The 19,899-nt window shown below is 32.4% G+C and overlaps 1 protein-coding gene across 2 annotated transcripts in view; it reads right to left on the reverse strand.

Annotated features, from left to right (window-relative positions):
• IQCB1 (IQ motif containing B1) overlaps positions 1 to 19,899 on the reverse strand; it is a 45,053-nt gene that overhangs the window by 21,130 nt on the left and 4,024 nt on the right. For both annotated transcript variants that reach the window (XM_033092221.1, XM_033092228.1), the window contains exons 3-7: positions 18,593 to 18,704; positions 18,028 to 18,190; positions 16,045 to 16,174; positions 12,107 to 12,200; positions 6,628 to 6,727 (exon numbers count right to left, since the gene is read on the reverse strand). In XM_033092221.1, the coding sequence (XP_032948112.1) occupies positions 6,628 to 6,727; positions 12,107 to 12,200; positions 16,045 to 16,174; positions 18,028 to 18,190; positions 18,593 to 18,692 (587 nt within the window). In that variant the 5' untranslated portion in view covers positions 18,693 to 18,704. The remainder of the gene's footprint in view (positions 1 to 6,627; positions 6,728 to 12,106; positions 12,201 to 16,044; positions 16,175 to 18,027; positions 18,191 to 18,592; positions 18,705 to 19,899) is intronic.

The following is a 19,899-nucleotide window of genomic DNA, read 5'->3' on the forward strand; positions in this document are numbered from 1 at the left end:
CATGAAAAGTCATCTGAAACTTAGAAGTAGTCAAAAGGGATTACTGGGTGTCCTTTTGCTCACCTAAGAAGTATATGCTTTTCTAGGGGTATGTTTGATTACCTACTTACTATTGATTAGGATATTCTGCAGTTCTGTAAAAACAGAGGTGGTTTGTAGAAAAATGAATAATGGCAATGATGATTATCTGAGAGCAAAAGATTCTTACTCAACAATATAAATGACTTGTACAAAAGAAAAAGTAAAGCTTGTGCCTGATACTCTCAACCCATTCAACTTCTATGATATAATGTTCTTCTGGTTCCCCCTCCACCCTCCACCCACAGATCTCTGACCATTCTTTCTCAATCTTCTTCACTGGCTCCCCTTCACCAGTATAAAAGTTATTTCTCCAGGATTCCATTTTCAGCCAATTTCCTTTCTCACTTGATTCATATTTCCCACTGAGCTCATCTTCTCTCATGTTTTTAACTGTCATTTGTAAGCTGATGTGATGACACATAAATCTATAACTCTAGTCTAGAGCTCTTCCAGTAGTTTGTCTAGTCACCTATCTATGGACATTTGAGTCGTCTTGTCTTCAGCCATTATAAATAAAGTTACTATTAACATTTGTTTACAAATTTTTGCATGGACTTACTTCACTGCCCGATGAACATATCTGTTCAGTATAACCAATACTGAAGTCATCATCTGTCTCCCCAAACCAACTCCTTACACATGCTTTTTTTTGGTTATACCACTGTTGAATTACCCAACATGACACCAAAAATTTAGTGTCATACCTGAACGTATCTTTTATCCCATATTAAAATGCTTACCAAGAGCTGATGATTTAACAGCTTCATTAAAGTTTGATATACATCAAGCTACACATATTGAAAGTGTACAATTTGATCAATTTTCACTTGTTTTACCACCACAATCAAGATAATGAACATATCCATCACCCCCTCGAAGTTCCCTGTAGTCCTTCTCTTCTTGCCCTCCTGGCACCCAATTCCAGCTACCACTGATCTGAGCATTAATTGAGGGATATAAAAGTTTATATTATAATACTGATTTTGGATCCTACTACCCTTGCTATATTCACTTATGAGTTTCAGTAGCTTCGCTGTAATTCCATTAGATTTTCTATATAGATGACAGTGCCGTCTCTAAATACAGAGAGTTTTGATTCTTCCTTTTCACATGGATACGTTTTCTTTTTCTTGCTTTACTGTACTGGCTAGAAACTCCAGTACAATGTTGAACAGAAATGATCCGAGTAGGCATCCTTGTCTTGCTCATGATGTATCTTAGCTGTAGGTTTTTCCTACATGCCCTTCATCAAGCGGAGGAAGTTTTACCTTCTATTACTATTTTGCTGAGAGTTTTTCGTTTTTAAAAATCAGGAATAGATGTTGAATTTTGTCAAATGCTTTTTCTCCATCTATTGATATGTTTTTCCTTTTTTAGTTAATATGAATTATTTTGATTGACTTTAGAACATTACATAAGCCCTGAATTCCCAGGATAAACCTAACTTATTCAAGACATATTAACTTTTTAATATATTGTTGGGTTCAACTTGCTAAATTTTTGTTTAGAATTTTTTGCATCTCTGTTCTTAGTATATTGATAAGTAGTTCTCTCATGTCTTTGTCTGGTTTTGGTATCGGTGATGTTGACTTCATATAATAATCTGGGAAGTATTTCCTCCTCTTCAAATTTCTGGAAATTTGTTTGGGATTGTTTCTGCCTTAAATGTTTAGTAGAATTTACCAATGAAGAAGCTGTCCAGTCCTGTCTAGTGGTTTAGCTACAAATTCAATTTCTTTATAATTATAAGGATAGTCAGGTTATCTATTATTGCTTCTTGAGTGACTTTTGGTAGTTTCTTGTCTTTCAAATGACTTGTCCATTTCATCTAGATAAGCACAAAGTTGTTCATGTTATTCCCTTATGATACTTTTAATATCTATAGACTATTGTCTTGTCGCTTCTCTAATTCCTAATATTGGCAGTTTGCATTCCTTTTTTCCCCCTAATTAGTCTTGTTATAGGTTTATTAACTTCATAGATCTTCTCAAAGAACCAGCTTATGGTTTCATTGATTTTCTCTATTATTTTTGTTTACTATTTTATTTCTGGTTTTATCTTTATCATTTTCTTTCTTCTGTTTACTTTAATTCCCTCTTCTTACTTTCTTAAAGTAGAAGCTGAGGTCAATGATTTGACTATCCTTCTTTTCCAACATAGGCGTTTAGTGATATATATTTTCCCATTGACTTTACAATATTACATTAGGTCTGAATTTGTGCTTTAATTTTTTTTAGATTGATGCGAAATTGCGGTTTTTGCAATTGAAAATAATTGCAAAAACCGCAATCACTTTTGCACCAACCTAATAGATGCATCCCAGAAATTTGTATATGTTATGTTTTCATTTCCAATAATTTAAAAGATTTTTATAACTTAATTTTTGATTTCTTCTTTGTGCTTTGGGTTATTTGCATTATTATTTCCCACATATTTGGGAATCTTTTCAGAGATCTTCTTCGTATTAATTTTCAGTTTAATTCCATTGAGGGCAGAGAACATACTTTGTATGATTTAAATCCTTTTGAGATGCGTTTTATGGCCCAGAAAATGGTCTATTTTTGAAAATATTCCATTTACATTTGAAAAGAATGTGCATTTTGCTGTTTGGTAGAGTTTCTGAAAATGCCAATCAGGTGAAGTTGGTTGATATTGTTGTTCAAATCTTCTGTAGTAATACTAATTTTTGTCTACTTTTCCTATCAACTATCAAGAGGGATGTATTTACATCTTTTACTTTACTTGTAGATTTCTCTATTTCTCCTTGCAGGTCTATCAATTTGTTCTGTGTATTGTGAAGTTCTTCTATTAGGTCAATAAACAAGTTTTCTTAATGAATTGATTTTTTTTATGATTATGAAATAACTTTATCCCTGATAATATTCTTTACTCCGAAATTCACCTTTTCTGATATTAATGTAGACACTCCAGCTGTCTTTTGATTAATGTTAGCATAGCGTATCTTTTTTCATCCTTTTACTTTTAAGCATACAAAAAACTGTATGTTTCCATTTCTCTCCTTCCAGAGTTTATACTACTGTTATAATACACTTTATGTTATAAAACCCCACATACATTATTTTTGTAGGAGCAAATGTTATATTATTGTATCATATATAATTATAATAAGAAAAATAACCTTAGCCAATTACACACAATAATTACCATTGCTGATATTCTTCATTTTTTGTGTAAATCTACTTTCCTTTTGGCTGAAGGACTTCCTTAAACATTTCTTGTAGTATGTGTCTGCTGGTGATTTCTGAAGAAATATTTTGCCTTTGTTTTTGAAACATATTTCCACTGGGTGTAAAATTTTAGTTTGACACTTGTTTTCATTATTTTAAAAATTCTAGTCTACAAACTTCCGGTTATAAAATAAATCACATGAATGTAGTGTACAGTACAGGGAATATGTCAATAATATTGTTAATAACTTTGCACCATGACAGATAGTAGACTTATCATGGTGAATACATCCTAAGGTATATAAATGTCCAATCTCTATATTGTACAGTTGAAACTAACATGATATTGTATGTCAACTGTAATAAAAAAAAATTTGTAAATGTTCTCAACTATCCTTTTGTTTGTATTGTTTCTAATGAGAAAGTTGCTGTCATCCTTATCTTCATTCCTCTGTATATAATACCTTTCTCCCTCTGGGTGCTTTTAAGATTTTCTCCTTATTACTGGTTTGAGCACTTTGATTACAATGTGCCTTCGTGTAGCAGTTTCTTCATTTTTATTGTCCTTTTGGTTTGCTGATATTTTTGAATCTGCAAGATGATAGTTTTCATCAAATTTGGAAAATTTTCATCCACTATTTCTTCAAATATTTTCTTCAGACTCTACTACCTCCTTTAGGTACTGATTATACCATATAAAGCTGTTTGAAATAATGCTACAGATCACTACTGATTCACTGATGTTTCCTTCTTTCCCCTTCTTTCTTTTTCTCGTGTTTTGTTTTCTTTCCTTTTCTCTCTCTCTTTCATTTTTAAATTATATTTGTTTCATTTTGGTTAGTTTTCTACTGCTACGTCTTCAAATTCACTAATCTTCTACAATGTTAATCTGACATTAATCCTATCTAGTGTGTTTTTCATCTCAAACATTGTAGTTTTCACGTCTAAGTTCAGTTTGGGTCTTATATACATGTATGTCTCAATGTAACTTCTTGAACATATGGAATATAGCTATAATAACTGTCCTAATGCCCTTGTTTGTTAATTATAACATATATATATTAGCCTTGATCAACTGATTCTTCTCATGATAGATTCTATGTTCCTGCTTGTTTGCATGTCTGGTACTTGTATGAATTTTGTCTTGCTGGGTGCTAGATATTTTTGCATTCCTAAAAATATTTTTGTTTTTGTTTTTTTTTTTTGGCTAAAGATTTCCACGTACCATGTAAAAATCACATGCAAACAATGATTTAACAAAATTGGTAATGCTTCTGATGAAAAAAAAAATTGGTAACATTTTGTAAAACCAAGTCATCTGCTAATCTGTAGTATGTTTTATAGCATAGTTATGATTGCAGACTCTATCTGAACATTGTCAGTTTGCAGTGACTACAAGAAATTATCACTTTGTATTCCTAAAGAAAAAGGGAAAAAAAGATCAATGCAAAGATTCTATGAAGGCATAAGTGGGATTGTCTTATCCGTTTAAAGCCAAACCAAAGCATGACCATTTCTGCTAAATCTCCTGCCCTGTATACTTTACAATAAAGAAGATTTTAAGATGTAGGCAATTTCAATAACCAGATGCAGCTAAATTACTTGGAAATAATTTGATTCTTTTGGGTCCCACTCTTGTTTTGTTTGGATGGTCCAGAATAGCACGCAGGCTAGTGCTAATTACCCCTCACTACCGAGGTGAAAGCTTCCTGAGTACTCTATCCAATGTTCCACTATTCATGAGGTTTTCCAGTCTGGCTATTGGAATCAGGCAATATTCTTGGCTCTGTGTAAGCTTCTGGTACCACTCCTTTTAATCCTTTTGGATTACTGTTTTCCCTGACATTGGGCAGTTTCCTCCCACATATGTGCTCATCAGTACTTTACTGAATACTTGAAGGGAAACTTCTGCAGATGTCTGGGGTTTGTCTATGTGGCTCTCTTCTGTGAAATTCTGTCTTGTGAACTCTAGCCGTTTTGTTCTCTTAGCTCTATCTCTTCAACTCAGCCTGGCTGCATCACAGCCTGGAAACTCTCTCAATGTTGTAAGTTAGGGAAATTTTTACGTTCACCTTGTTCATTCCTTTTTCTCAGGCAGGGCTCACTTTCTTTGATTGATGGAAGTCTAGTTTCTTAAAATCTGTTGTTTCATGTTTTGCCTGGTGTTTGTCTTCAGGTGGTAGGGTAAATCCATTTCTATTATTCCATCTCAAACACAAGTGGAAGTGAAGTCCTGATGATTTTAATTCATTAGTTTTTGGTAGCAGTGCTCAAGGCCAAGATTTTATTACTTCACTTGGATTATTTTGGTTTCTTCCTCTAATTGCCTTCTTTGTCTAGTTTTGTCCCCCTTAAATCTTTCCTCTACAGTGACCAAAGTGACATAACTCAAATGTAATCTGACCATTTTCATCCACTTTAAAAATCTTTCAACACTCTCCATTGGCTACAGGATAAGATTTAGTTTCCTTAAAATAGCATAAAAGCTCTTCGTGACTTAAGTCTCTGCAGAACTTGCTAGCCACCTCCGCAAACCAAAGTTTAAATGCTGGCAACAATCAACTGTACTTACTTTTCACCCTCAGCATTTTTTTGTTTTAAAAAATTCTGTGCATTTGCTTATGTTGTTAACCTCTGCCTACAAATACTGCTTTCTCTTCTTCCTTCCTGGGTAATTTCTCATCCTTAAAATTGCATTTCAGGGGTTACCTTCTCCAGGAAGCATCTTCCCTCAGTTTGCGTTAGGAGCTCCTCTAACACTGAGCACACCTTTAACATCATAACTTAATCCACTATAATATAATCCACTATAATATAATCATGTTTGTGTGTCGGTCTCTTCCACTACATTGTAAGCTATTTAAAGACAAGGTTTATAGCTTAATGAACTTTGTAAACATACTGGGCATAGAATAGATGTTTAACAAATCCATATTGAACTCAAAGAATCAATTATTTCAACTGTGCATGCTCTGCCTTTTCATTTTAACCTGGGAAAATTGCCTATTACTTCTTTTATGCCCTTCTATAGCACTTGGCATAATACTGAGCTTGCAGTTTCCTAAACAAATATATGATTAAGCAATTTTTTATCGTGATCCCCAAATTTTTCTTCAGATATCACAGTACTTCTTCTTCTCTAGGTGTGAGATTTGGTCTAAAATCTTAAGCTTTGAGATAAGATACCAGTTCAATAATAACTTTCCAGTTTTTTAAAGTATTTTATATATTTTTTTGAAAGACAATGGTAATAAGGGTCATGTACAATCCATATGCAATTGATTTCAGCAAAACTGGAATAAAATCGGTAATGCTCATAAAAAATAAAAAATCATAAATATTTGTAAAACCAACTCACCTGTTGATCTGTAGTATGTTCTGTACCATAGTCATGACTGTAGATCCCATTTGAACATTATCAGTTTGCAGTAAGAGCAAGAAATGATCACTTTGTAGCACTAAAGGAAGAGGGGAAAAAAGATTAAAACAGATTCTACGGTGATACAATTGGGATTTACTCGTCCTTCCAAAACTAAATCAAAGCATGACCATTTCTGCTAAACTTCTGCCTGTATATATTTTACAATAAAGAAGATTGTAAGATAGGCGATTTCAATAACTATAAACAAGCCATTCCATTTTTATGAAGTTATTACGGAGAACACACACAAATACCAACCTAAGAATCCTTGTTATCACCTTTTAACTGAAAAATAAAATGTAACCTATCCTAAATCTGAATCTTTTTCTAGTAGTGAATTTCAGTGAATAAAATCAAATTTCCTGTAAAGAAATGGAAATGATACAGATTACTATAATCACATCCTTAAAAAAATTGTTATAAAATGTATCATGTTTGCTAATATCTTGTCTTAAATAATAATAAAATCATTAACTATAAAATATTTTGTTTTTTGGCTTATAATTTTTAGGCTCTGAGTTGTCAGTTATGAAGACTTGGCATTGGATGCTTATGCAAGTTGTTTAATCTCTCGCAACATCCATTTCTTCATCTGTAAAACTAGAAATGATAGTTGTTTCACAGGCTATTGTAGAAACAGGGTAGGTTCCCAGTAAATGTCAGTTTCTATTCCCTTCTCCACTGAGTGATCAGAATTTTAATTAATGTAGGATCAGGTATGCTGGCAAGGAAGCTCTGTGATCACTCCTCTAGTTTCCACAGAACAACTTACTCTTTTCTTCTTTCTCCCTCCTGAAAGAAACATATTTGATTTCTTTCACATACCAACTATTGTTCTTCATTTCTATTTATAGTCTAATATTACAGTATTTCACTAGAAACCAATTTTTAAAATGTTTATCAACTTTAAAAACCAATTCCACTATTAAATATTTCTATGACTTATTTTCTTTTACTTCAATAATAAAAAAAATTATCTGTAGTTGGAGTAAGTACTCGGATATCATTCCATTTTTATCTAATTAAAGATGTTTTATTAACTCTTTAATTAGCTTGAATTCATTGAAATCATAGTATATAGTGTGTATATAAGTTTATGTTTTTTCTAAACTGGAAAAAATGATTAAAATAATTTTTTAAAGTCATGCCATTTTATTGTTTTATACTATTTATTTTATAATATATTATCATACAACTTAATTTTGAGCCCCTAATCTGTTTTTCAAATGTAGTCAGGTAACTATTTGGTTCCCCAAACAAAAACTGATACTTTTGCCAATTTATTTACTTAAACTTTTTATAATGAAAGTTTCAAACCTACATGAGAGAATAGTATAATGGTCCTGCATGTACCAGTCACTCAACTTCAACAATAATGAACTCAGCAAACCTTGCTTCACCTACCCCATCCATTTCCTGTCTCCAATTCTATTTTGAAGCAACACATCAATTTATCTACAAATATTTCAATATATAGTCACAAAAGATATGAATTATTAAACAATAAAACATAACCATTATCTAGCCTAAATAATCATAATTCCTTAATTTTATCAAATATCCAGTTAGTGCTCCAATTTCCGGTTGTTTTGTGAATTTTTATAAGTTTGTTTGAATCAAGATTCAAAATAAGATCCACACTTTGTAACTGATTATATTTCAATTTCTTTTAACCTATGGATTCCTCCTCTACCTTTTTATTTTCCTTCCAATTTATTGAGAAAACTATGCCAACTGTCCTATAAGCTTTCCACTGTCTATTTTTGCTAACTGCATTCCTGAGGTTTAATTCAGTATGTTTCTCTGACCTTCTATAAACTGGTATTTGGAGCTAGAGGATCGAAATGATTCATGTTTGAATTCTGGCATATACATTTCACATAAGAGGTTATGAAAGACCATTAGGAGGCACTTAATATCTGGTTGTCTCTCCTAAAATGTTGACAGTGAAGCACAATTAATTTCTAAATCTGTTAATTCACTAAGGGTTGCAAAATGGTGCAAATCTATCGTTCCATTTTTACTTATAGTTGGAATATTTTTACAAAGAAAAATCAATCAATCAATATGTAAGAAAAGGCAGAATAAATGCTGGATTCTCTACCAAAATGAATTGGTTCACTAACAGACTTTAATGGTAATTTTTAAAAAGAGTATCACTATATTTGATGTGTTTCAATCCTCTGTAGTTATTATCCTGATTGCTGTTCAAATTTCCCATTTTTGGCTAGTAGACGCCTCCTCATGCTGATTCCTCCTGATTCCTTTTCAAAGAATCCTAATACTTTGATTGCCTCCTTCTTATCTGGTATTGCAGATATTTCAGAATTACCTTGCATATTTTCTCCTCCGGACCTATAGTTAGCTATTTCTCCAAGCAGCTGAATCTTTTGAGAGAAAGGTTATCAGATACCCCAATTTTGTCCCAATTTATTTTTTGCATATGAATTTTACAATCGTTAAATTTAGCTTTTCTAACCCAGAATATTTTTATTATTAAATTTTTTGGGATGACATTGGTTAATAAAATTATATAGGTTTCAAGTGTACAATTCTATACATCATCTATATATTGCATTGTGTATTTGCCACCCAAAGTCGATTCTTCTTTCATATAGTACAGTATTTGATCCACTTTACCTCTTCTACCTCCCTTCTTCCCTGTTTCCTTCCGGTAACCACCAAACTGTTAACTGTGTCTGAGATTTTGCTCGTTTGTCTTATTCATTTGTTGCTTTCAGTTTTATATCCCACGTGAGTGAAATCATATGGTTCTTGACTTTTTCTACCTGACTTATTTCGCTTAGCAGGATAATTTCAAAATACATCCATGTTGTCACAAATGGCAGTATTTCATCTTTTCTTATGGCCAAGTAATATTCCATTGTATATTGTACGTACCACATCTTCTTTCAATCATCTATTGAAGGACACTTCAGTTGTTTCAATGTCTTGGCTACTGCAAATAATGCTACAATAAACATAGGGGTACATATATCTTTACAGATAAATGTTTTCAGGTTTTTTTGGTTGATACCCAGAAGAGGGATTGCTGGGTCATATGGTAATTCCATTCTTAATTTTTTGAGGAATCGCCATACTGTTTTCCATAGCGGCTCTACCAGTTTACATTCCCACCAACATTGTGATGAAGGTTTCTTTTTCTCCACAACCTCTCAAAACTTGTTAGTACTTGTCTTGTTAATAATAGCCATTCTAACAGGTGTGAGGTGGTATCTCATTGTGGTTCTGATTTGCATTTTCCTAATAGCTATGTTGAGCATTTTTCCATGTATCTGTTGGTCATTTCTGTGTCTTCTTGGGAAAAGTTATCTGTTCACATCCTCTGCCCATTTTTTAATTCAATTATTTGTTTCTTTTGTTGTTGAGCTATACAAGTTCTTTACATACTTTGGATATTAGCCCCTTATCGGAGGTGTTGTTTGCAAATACCTTCTCCTACTTGGTTGGTTGCCTCTTTGTTTTCTTGATGGTTTCTTTTGCTGTGCAGAAGCTTTTTTAGTCTGATATAGTCCCATTCGTTTATTTTTGCTTTTACTTCCCTAGCTTTTGAGGTCAAATTCATAAAATCCTAAGACCAAGGTCCATAAGCTCAGTACCTATATTTTCTTCTATTGTTTCAGGTCTTATATTTAGGTCTTTGATCCATTTTGAGTTAATTTTGGTGTATAGTGACAGGTAACAGTCTAGTTTCATTCCTTGGAATGTAGCTTTTCAGTTCTCCCAGCACTATTTATTGAACAGGCTTTCTTTTCCTCATTGTATGTTTTTGGCTCCTTTGTCAAAAATTATCAGCCCATATGTATACGTGAGTTTATTTCAACGTGAGTTCCATTGATCTGTATGTCTGTTTTTCTGCCAATACCATGCTGTTTTTGATTATTGTCACTTTGTAGTACAAACTGAAATCAGGTAGTGTGATACCTCCAGTTTTGTTATTTTTTCTGAGGATTGCTTTGGCTACTCAGGGTCTTTTGTGATTCCACATAAATCTGATAATTTTCTTGTTCTACTTCTTTAAAAAAAAAAATGTCTACTTTACTGATATTTTAAATCTACAGAGGACCAAGAAACACTGTCATTTTTATTACAGTTACTATTTTTAAAAAGGAATATGGCCTATTTTTAAAATTTTCAAATATTGTGCTTGCTTCGGCAGCACATATACTAAAAATTTCAAATATTTTCTCTTGCTGTCTCTGTTTTTACTAGGTCTTTTAATTCCCAGTATAGTGAGAATAAGTAGTTCATATTTTTGGTAAAATAGTTCTTTAAATGGAGGACTTTATAATAATATTTGTGCCATAATGGGAAACATTTTTTTTTTTAAAGAAAGAATCTAAGCATGTTCCTTAGCTCTATAGAAATATAGCTAACAAAAGTATTAGTTATGCTAACTGCAAGTAGTTGCCTTTGGAAAATGGGAAATAGAGTGAAGTGTGAGGACCAGGAATTATGTTTTTTGTTTAATAATCCCTATAGAACTTTTGACTCTTTAAAATTATGTGCATGCCTAATTCTGAGAGAAAATTTAAATTAAAAATAAAAATTCAGTTCAATTTTTACTAAAATAAATCAATGGTCTTATATATTCTTAAATACTTATATTTATCTTAGATTAAATCTTTTAAGAGAATAGAAATGCTGCCATGATCATTAAGGATTACTTTCTCAATCTTAAGAAAACATAATATAACACTACCATATATGTATATGTAAGTGTAGACATATCCTGTAAAATAATTTTCAAATTCAGTAAAATTTCATTATATAAAAGCTTACTCTTACATGAAAAATCTGAGTTAAATTATATCTGCTCTGTACATAGGGGTTTCTCTCACACTAAGTCTAAAATACAACTGTACTCTTTGAAACTTAAAAAAAATTTCTTCCCTAGACAAATTATTAACATTATCATTAATTCTTTGCTTAATTTTTATTAAATTTACTGGGGTGACATTGGTTAGTAAAATTATATAGGTTTCAAGTGTACAATTCTATAATACATCATCTATATATTGCATTGTTTTCACCACTCAAAGTCAATTCTTCATCACCATATATTTGACCCCCTTTACCCTCTTCTACCATTCCCCCACCCCTTTGACCCTCTGGTAAGCACAAAATTATCTTGGATTTGCTAAACAGACAAAGCTAAGGAGAAAGTTATATTTTAGCAATTTCCCCCTTAATATTCATATTCTTAATGTTAGCTATTTAAAGCTGGAATGTCCAAATGGGCATTTATTTTGTGTGTGGAGTTACTTCATTACGGTTTTATTTAATGATAGTTACATATATAGCTAATGAGGTACTTATTTTTAGGAAAAAAAGCAAACTGTTAGCAGATGACTTTACAATGATTATCAGTTACATTAAAACTCTTTTCTCTTACCATTTTGGATAAGTTGAACATGGCCTCCCAATAGCCAGAAGAGAGAATCAGTCACAATTTGGAAAAAGTGTAGTAGTTTATCTTTTTCTTCACCCTGAACACACACACACACATAAACACACACAAAAAGAAACCCTAATTTACTGTTTTGCAGTTGCTTTATTAAAAAAAAAAAAAGGGAGATACTTCTCTCTGAGGAGTTAGAGGACCTGGTTTTGGGATCTAATTAGCTATTTATGAGGTACATAAATAGCTTGAAGCCTTTAGTTTCTTAATTTACAAAACTTGTGGTTACTGGCTAGTAATACCTACTCTACCTAGTGTTATCCAGAGGCCGAATGAGACAATGCAAGTAATATAAGAACTACAAGTGGTTTCACTAGAGTTTCTCAACATTGGCTATACATGAGAATCATCTGTGAAGTTTTGTTTTTGTTTTTTTTGTTGTTGTTTTTTTTAATATACCTTTGCACAGACTTTGGTGCAAACATACTGACTCTGAAACTCCAAAGTTAAAAGTCTGGACATCTGTATTTTTACAAAGTAAGGTGGATGATTTGGTTATGCAGCCAAGGTTGAAAATCACTGCAATATGCAAATGTAGATGTCAACAGGTAAAGCATTATTATTAGTGCAGTTGTATCTTTTTTTATATTATTATTCAGTTGTATCTTTGACTCTGACTGCATGAGGGCAGAGACCATGTTATTTAGCTCTCCACTATAAACTCAGTTCTGACACACAGTAAATGTTCAATCAACACTTATTCAATAAATAAATGACAGTTTTCCCTGCTTCTTCCTTTGTAGAAGGTAGAATGAGAAATTATTCTAGATTAGAGTATATGTCACAATAGGTAATAAGAAACAGACTCCTTTCATAATTCTCTAATTTATTGGCCATGTAACTTTAGTGGAACGTTGTATGAAGACCACTAATCTTTTTCATGTCCTGAATGTTTGTACTGCAGCACAAAAGTAATGACGACAACAGCAAAAACATTAGGTGCTTAAATGGACATGTGCTAACTTAAATGTAAGATAAAAACAGGAAACATATGTCACCTTAGATCAAGAATCCCTTTAGTCCAATAAACTGCCTTTGCTAGTTTCACCAAAACACAAGCAGGTAATCCTCACTGTTGTCAATCTCAAAGGATAGTGCTAGACTCCTAGACTTCCTACTTTCCTTAAAAACCCCATTCAATGCCACTTGTAAATTCATGGCTTCTGACACTGGTTAACAAAATTTACCCTTAAATCACTTGCATAGGAGGTTTTCTATTTTTATATATAAAAATATATACCGAAGGTGCCAAAAAAATGTATACAAGTGGACACTGGTCACAGTTGCTCAAGCAGTAGTTCACTGTAATCAGCAGGGTCTGGACCCTGATGGTAACCACTTTGAGTACCTCTTGTCATTGCAGAAGTCAAACGTGACTTGTATTCGTCTTTTGTTATAGGTATATATTGAGTATTACAATTTTAATAGTTTTCATTTCTTAAAATGTGCATACATTTTTTTGGCACCCTCTGTATATACGTGTGTGTATATACATATGTATGTGTGCATAGATCTATGTATATAGGTGTTTATATTTTAACCAGTTTGCAGTTTAGGCCAGAACGTCCTGTGTATGTCCCACCATGTGATCTAGGACCTATATGCCAGCTAATTAAAAAAATATTTGATTGGGAAAACACTTAGGTAGACAGAACTAATAAATAAATTCAGTTTTCTTTTTTTTTTTTTTTTTAATTCAGTTTTCTTGTTATCTCCTTTTTATCCCCGTTTTAATTTTCTCCTGTGGTCAAGTGGCTCTCCTTTTCTGCAGCTGATTTACTCCCTTTGATGTATTACTAAAGAATGTTTTTATCTCACACATTATCATGCATTTGTTATTTTAAAAAATCTAACATTTTGTATTAAATAAGTTTTAGACACATCATCCTTTTCTCAGCATTAAAAATAGGACCACAATAGGCTATTATTCTGAAATCTATAGATGTGCTTATAGAATGTGTTAAAAGCTAAGTATCTCAACATTTGTAAGGCTTTTTTTTTAGCATAAAGTATGCAAATAGTGGATTAAACCCAACATCAGTAATTTAGTTCCAGCAAAACATCATTCATCACATTGATGTTTTCAATTTGAACTCTAGTTATTTTATAGGTTTGTTTGTTCTTAATTAACATCGGAAAGGCCTTTAGCTGATAAATATGAAGAACTTTTTTTTATATCTATACAAATACCATAATGAAGAATGTGAAAGTATAATGAAAAGTATCGAAGGACTATATAAATAACAATATACTAATTATTATTGCACTTACAGGGGGAATATTAAATAAAAGTGCTCTGAAGAAAACATAAAGCCTTCATAATGGTCTGAGCTATTCATGAGATAGAAATCATTTTACAAAGGAGAAACAGGTACAGTGAAATCAAGTGATTTGCTTAAGAACCCCGAGTTAGTCTGTGGCACAGCCAGAAAAAGAATCAAGTCCAACAAATTTTCCATAGTTCATACCACTTTAATTAATCTGAACTAAGCTAAATTTAGCAAAAATGCAAATATTGATTTAGTGCTAGAATCCCTCAAAATGTCAATGGAGATTCTACAAGTGGAATTTGTGACCTACTGCATAGAAAGCACACACTCTACAACTAAGTTGAATTCTCTGCCAAAAATACTTCTTATACTCAAACCACTATGTTGTCTATAATGTGGTATGTCTCATTCAATTTCACTCATATAATTTTTTATTTTTTTTTAATTAAAAATGCATCGGTCTTTCTATAAGAAATATCTAAAGATCTTGTCTACTTTACTAGCCTGGGAGTTTTTCAAGTGCAAGATTATGTCTATTCCTTATATACTCAAAGCATCTCAAATAATAATATTGTATTGGTGACTTGGTTATTTCTCTTCATAGTTTACATGAGTTGTGACTCTGCTCAATCTCTGATGTAGCAGTAGGCCCAAATGTACATATAGCCAAGAAGTTTCAGCCTTACAGACTTATTCTTTATATACTCTCTAACCAAACTGATCTAATTGACATTCACAAAACATTATACACAACTGCAGAGTTCACATTCAAGTATACAGGGAGTCCTTGCTTTTGCATGGCACCATGTTAAATAAAACTTGTGCATATCAAAACCTTTACATGGTTGATACATGTGAGTTTCAGTTAAGATGGCACTGTGCAAAACAAGGACTGCTTGTAAGAGAACATTCACCAAGATAAAACACGCAGAGAGCCAAAAAACAATTCTGAAAAGAATTTCAAAGGACTGAAATGATACAGAGTATGTTATCTGACCACAATAGAATTAGAAATGGGTAACAATAAAACATCAATAAAATTCTCAAATTTTTGGAAATTAAGCAGCATACTTTTAAATTAATTAGAATTCTTAGTTTTAAATTCTTAATTCTATGGGTCAGGGGAAGAAAAGGGTACATATAGTATCTAGCCCAATTCACCCAAGAAATACTTGTTGGATTCAAACGACCCTATGTTTGGGTTGAAATATTTTGACTAGAGAAGATTTGAAAGATTAAATAGAAAGTTCACTTTTATTCATCATTGGACTTATTGAGAAAAGCCTTGGGCCTACAGAACTATACATTCCTCTACTGTTAATTTAAGTAGAAGGTACATTTTAGGAAGATGCTATAAAAATAAACATCCATAGGTGCTGCTCAAAGTTGAGCAGAGCCTTCAAAAAGTCATACAATATGGTTCAGCCAGTACTTTAAAATTTTTAAATGTTGAGTTTTTTTGGTTATAACTTTAAAAATGTTTGAAATGACTACTCTGATTATACTTTCAGCCAAATTTTGCACATTTGAAAAATAATGTGGAACATCTTCTCAAGAATTAAACTGGCTAAAAAACACAAGACACTAAATAAACACATATACCTTAGCTGCATTGATGAAACATGTTTGCAACTGCCTCCCCAAAATCAGAAAATTTTCTGCAGCTGATGGAAGTAATTCATTGTAAAATTCCTCTGCATCTTCTCCTGGCTCTAAGCCCACACAGCAATGGCTGAAATAAGAGCACAAGTTTGTGACTCAGGTTGTGTTAATTATAAATTTCAATTGCATGCTAAAGCTTCTATAGACACTGTGCTTTAATGAGAATTTTTAGTATCTTTCTTTGGTTGCCAAGCCAATAAAGAACTTTGGCTGGAAAATTATGTAACAACTTTCTAGAAAAGTATTAGTTGTGACTTTGCCTGTACTTTAGAGCCAGGACTCATATGTCCTAGAACCCTACTTGTCAACTCCCCAGGAAACAAAATACACTTAGCTCACAATAAAGAGAAAGAAGGCAAGTTTTCAGTGAATGGGCTACAAACACTCTAAAACCAATAGGCTACCTTGAGAGTCTAATTCATGAATAACATTTGTCTTAACTGATACATTTTAGACATCCAATAGCTGAAAAACACCCAGGGTGAGATTAGTCTGCAAGAAATAGATTAGGAAATCAAACACTAATTTTATACCAATTCTACTTTCTAATAGATCTATTTTTCCTAAAATCTGCATATTTGATGGCATATTTCTTATATCAGAAAGGGAAACAGCAAAAACCTAACTCTAGTAGGAACACTTTAAAGAAATGGGTCTTGAAACGTCACATAAAAATCACTCCCTGGGTATGAAATGAGTATATTCAAAAGTCTCAATAAAAAGTATTTGTGTAGACTATACCAAAAAAAAGTCCCCAACCCAAGAATGGTTCCTACGTGTGTCCTCTAATAAGTACTGTTGTTTGAGGCTTTTCCACAAAATGTGCAGACACTGATGAGCAAAAGTGACTGCCTACTCAGTATACTAAAAACTTAACTGGCTAATGTCCAATGCATCATGTTTTATTTTTGTATTTTTTGCACATCAATTCCTAAAGTTAACGGACTAATGATCACATGTATCAGTTTCTCTTTTCTGTTTGGTTCCTAAAGTTAATTACTTAAGAGTACCTATTTTGACTGAGAACAATAAATGAAATTTTTTTGTACATTCAAATATGGGGATTCCACTCAAGAAAGCCTAACTCAATCAATATTTTCAAGAGTTAACATACCTAATTAAAACAAAGACATGAGGCTTTTCATACTTAAAGAAACAATCTTGAAAATCAAAGTATAAAAAGGAATATTATGCACATTTGTTAATTGTTTTCTCTAACAGTGTTGAATCTGGCCTTTATGTAGTAACAAATTAAGAGTAAGCAGTTTCAAAAGATAAGATCCAATTAGAAAAGCACACTTTCAGTTCCTTAAGTAGGAAGTGGCTTACACACTGAGAACATCTGGTTTATTTTATTGCCTCCTTTAATTAAAAGAGTATAATCTCTTTTCATTTCTAGTATAGTAGATCAGTAAATGCTGCTTCTAAATTTTATTGACAGGATTTGAGTTACCTAATGAAATACACAGTTGAGATAGCTAAATCAATACAAAGTGAAATGAATAGTTTCTGTATCTGTTCTCCTATAGTACTTTGCTTATGCCTTTCATTTCAGCATGTTTCATTCTGCCTTGTATGATATATTCATTTGACTGATCCCAGCTCTATTGTTTTTCCAGTATACAGCCAGTGCCTTAATATCTTCATTTCTTCCTATATTCTTTAGTCGGCACTTGGAATTCAGTGGTGAGCAAAAGATATGATCGCCATCTTCACAGAGCTTATGGAGCAAAATTTGGACAGTGAAACATTCACAAATACATAGTTATGAACAAAAAACATAGTATGAAGAAAAAGTACAACCATAACCTACTACAGGAGGTTGCCAATGCTTGTTACACAGATGAATAAAAAGAAGCAAATTTTGAAAGTAAAAATCTACTATATCCCTTAAGAACAAGCTAACTTATTGCTTCATTTTACCTTAGTATCTGTGTAAGCTGGGAAATTGTAGTCCAACCGCCCTGGATTCGAGAACAATCTTGACTGAGGACCAAGAGGCAATATTGAATGAGGTCATAACAATATATATCTTGTTTGATTTTCTTCAACTCTGAGCTTCCTAAAGGTGTATTGTTTAATATTTCTAAGGCAAAAAGGAAATAAGATACACTTATTTTTGCTTAATAAATCAAAGAGCTCTCTATATTTTTGTGTGCATGATTTTTTTTTATTGTGGTTCAGAATAAATTTTTTTATTAATTTCAGGTACAAAACAAGATAATTAAACATCACTCATGAAGTGATAACCCCAGCAAGTCTACTACCCATCTGACACTGTACATAGCTATTCCAATACAATTGATAAACCTGTATTTTTATAGGTTGAATAGCTAAAAATACATAAAAAAGAAAAAAAAATCACTGGTTTATCATGATCTTAAGCTTTCGCTGAACAAATTGGAAACAAATGCTAAAATTGCACTCATGACATAACTGTTTTGTTACTTAAACAGTGTTAGCAAATCAGAAAAAAAGATTTTCTTACCTTTTAACTTCAACAGTATAACAGGGACATTGTGTTCTGGACTTTTTGCAACTTCAGCAGCAAGAGATAAGATCCTTGGGTCTGTACCTGTTGGCTTCATTTCTCATATCACCTACATTTTAACAGAATCAGGAAACATTAAGGTCAAATATATTACGCTAAACATTCTTCCCTAAATGAAACAGTTTAATATAAATGAAAACGTAGTTTTGCTTGCTTTGAGAAGGGTAGATTTTTTTTTTTAATTTCTCCCTTATTGGAAACTGGTTTTTCTAACTAGTGTACCTCTAAAAGAGCTAGAGACCCTTATATCTTACTGTAACAGCTATAGGAGGTATTATTTATTGTGCAGTAACAGTCAGGAACTGTGCTTGGGGCTTCACATTCACTCTTTCTAATTTGTACAACAATCCTAGAATAGGAATTAATTTTTTTTATCACAAAAACAGAAACTGAGTGTACATAAAACAGTTAACATAGGCCTGAGACTGCTATCCTTTCAAAGTTCTCCTTACAAGGCTGGCCCTTGGCTGGTGTCTGGGAACTTGGATTTTAGGAGACTTCTATCATTTCCTAATAAGAATGGTTCACTGGGCCTAAACTGTTTGTAAAAAACAATGTGATTTATGCTGAACGACTGCTTTCCTTTCTGAAGTTTGGAATTCTGGTACATGACAGCAGAGGATGCCTACACAACCATCCTCCAATAAAGACTCTAGTCACTAAGTCTCTAGTGAGCTTCCCTGGTAGAGAACACTTCAGTATGTTGTCATAACTCATTGCAGGAGAAATTAAGAATGTCCTATGTGAATCTACTAAGAGAGGACTTTTGGAAGTTTGCACCTGTTTTCCTCTGGATTTCGTCCCATGGTCTTTTCCTTTTGTTGATTTTGCTTTGCATCTTTTCATCACTATAATAAATCACAGCCATGAATATGACTATACCTTAAGAAGTGTGAGCCCTCCTAGCAAATCACTGAACCTGGGGTTGGTCTTGGGGATCCCCAACACACAACTCAGAAACGTTATGTAATTATAAGATAGCCAAAGCTTCTTTATAAATAGCATACTGAATAAAATCAATAATCTTAAAATTAAAAAAATCCACATCCTAATTCAATTTGTTTCTAAAATTACCTTTATAAAAAAGTTTTAAGGTATTCAAAGATCAAAGATATCATATTTTTAAAAAAGTATACTCTTTACTTAGTAATAATTAACAAAAGCTAACATATATTAAGTGTTTACTATGAACTAAGCACTGTGCTAAGTACTTTTATAAGCATTACCATATTTAATCTTCACAA

The sequence above is a fragment of the Rhinolophus ferrumequinum genome, chromosome 2, assembly GCF_004115265.2.
Source record: "Rhinolophus ferrumequinum isolate MPI-CBG mRhiFer1 chromosome 2, mRhiFer1_v1.p, whole genome shotgun sequence".
Taxonomy (NCBI): Eukaryota; Metazoa; Chordata; class Mammalia; order Chiroptera; family Rhinolophidae; genus Rhinolophus; species Rhinolophus ferrumequinum.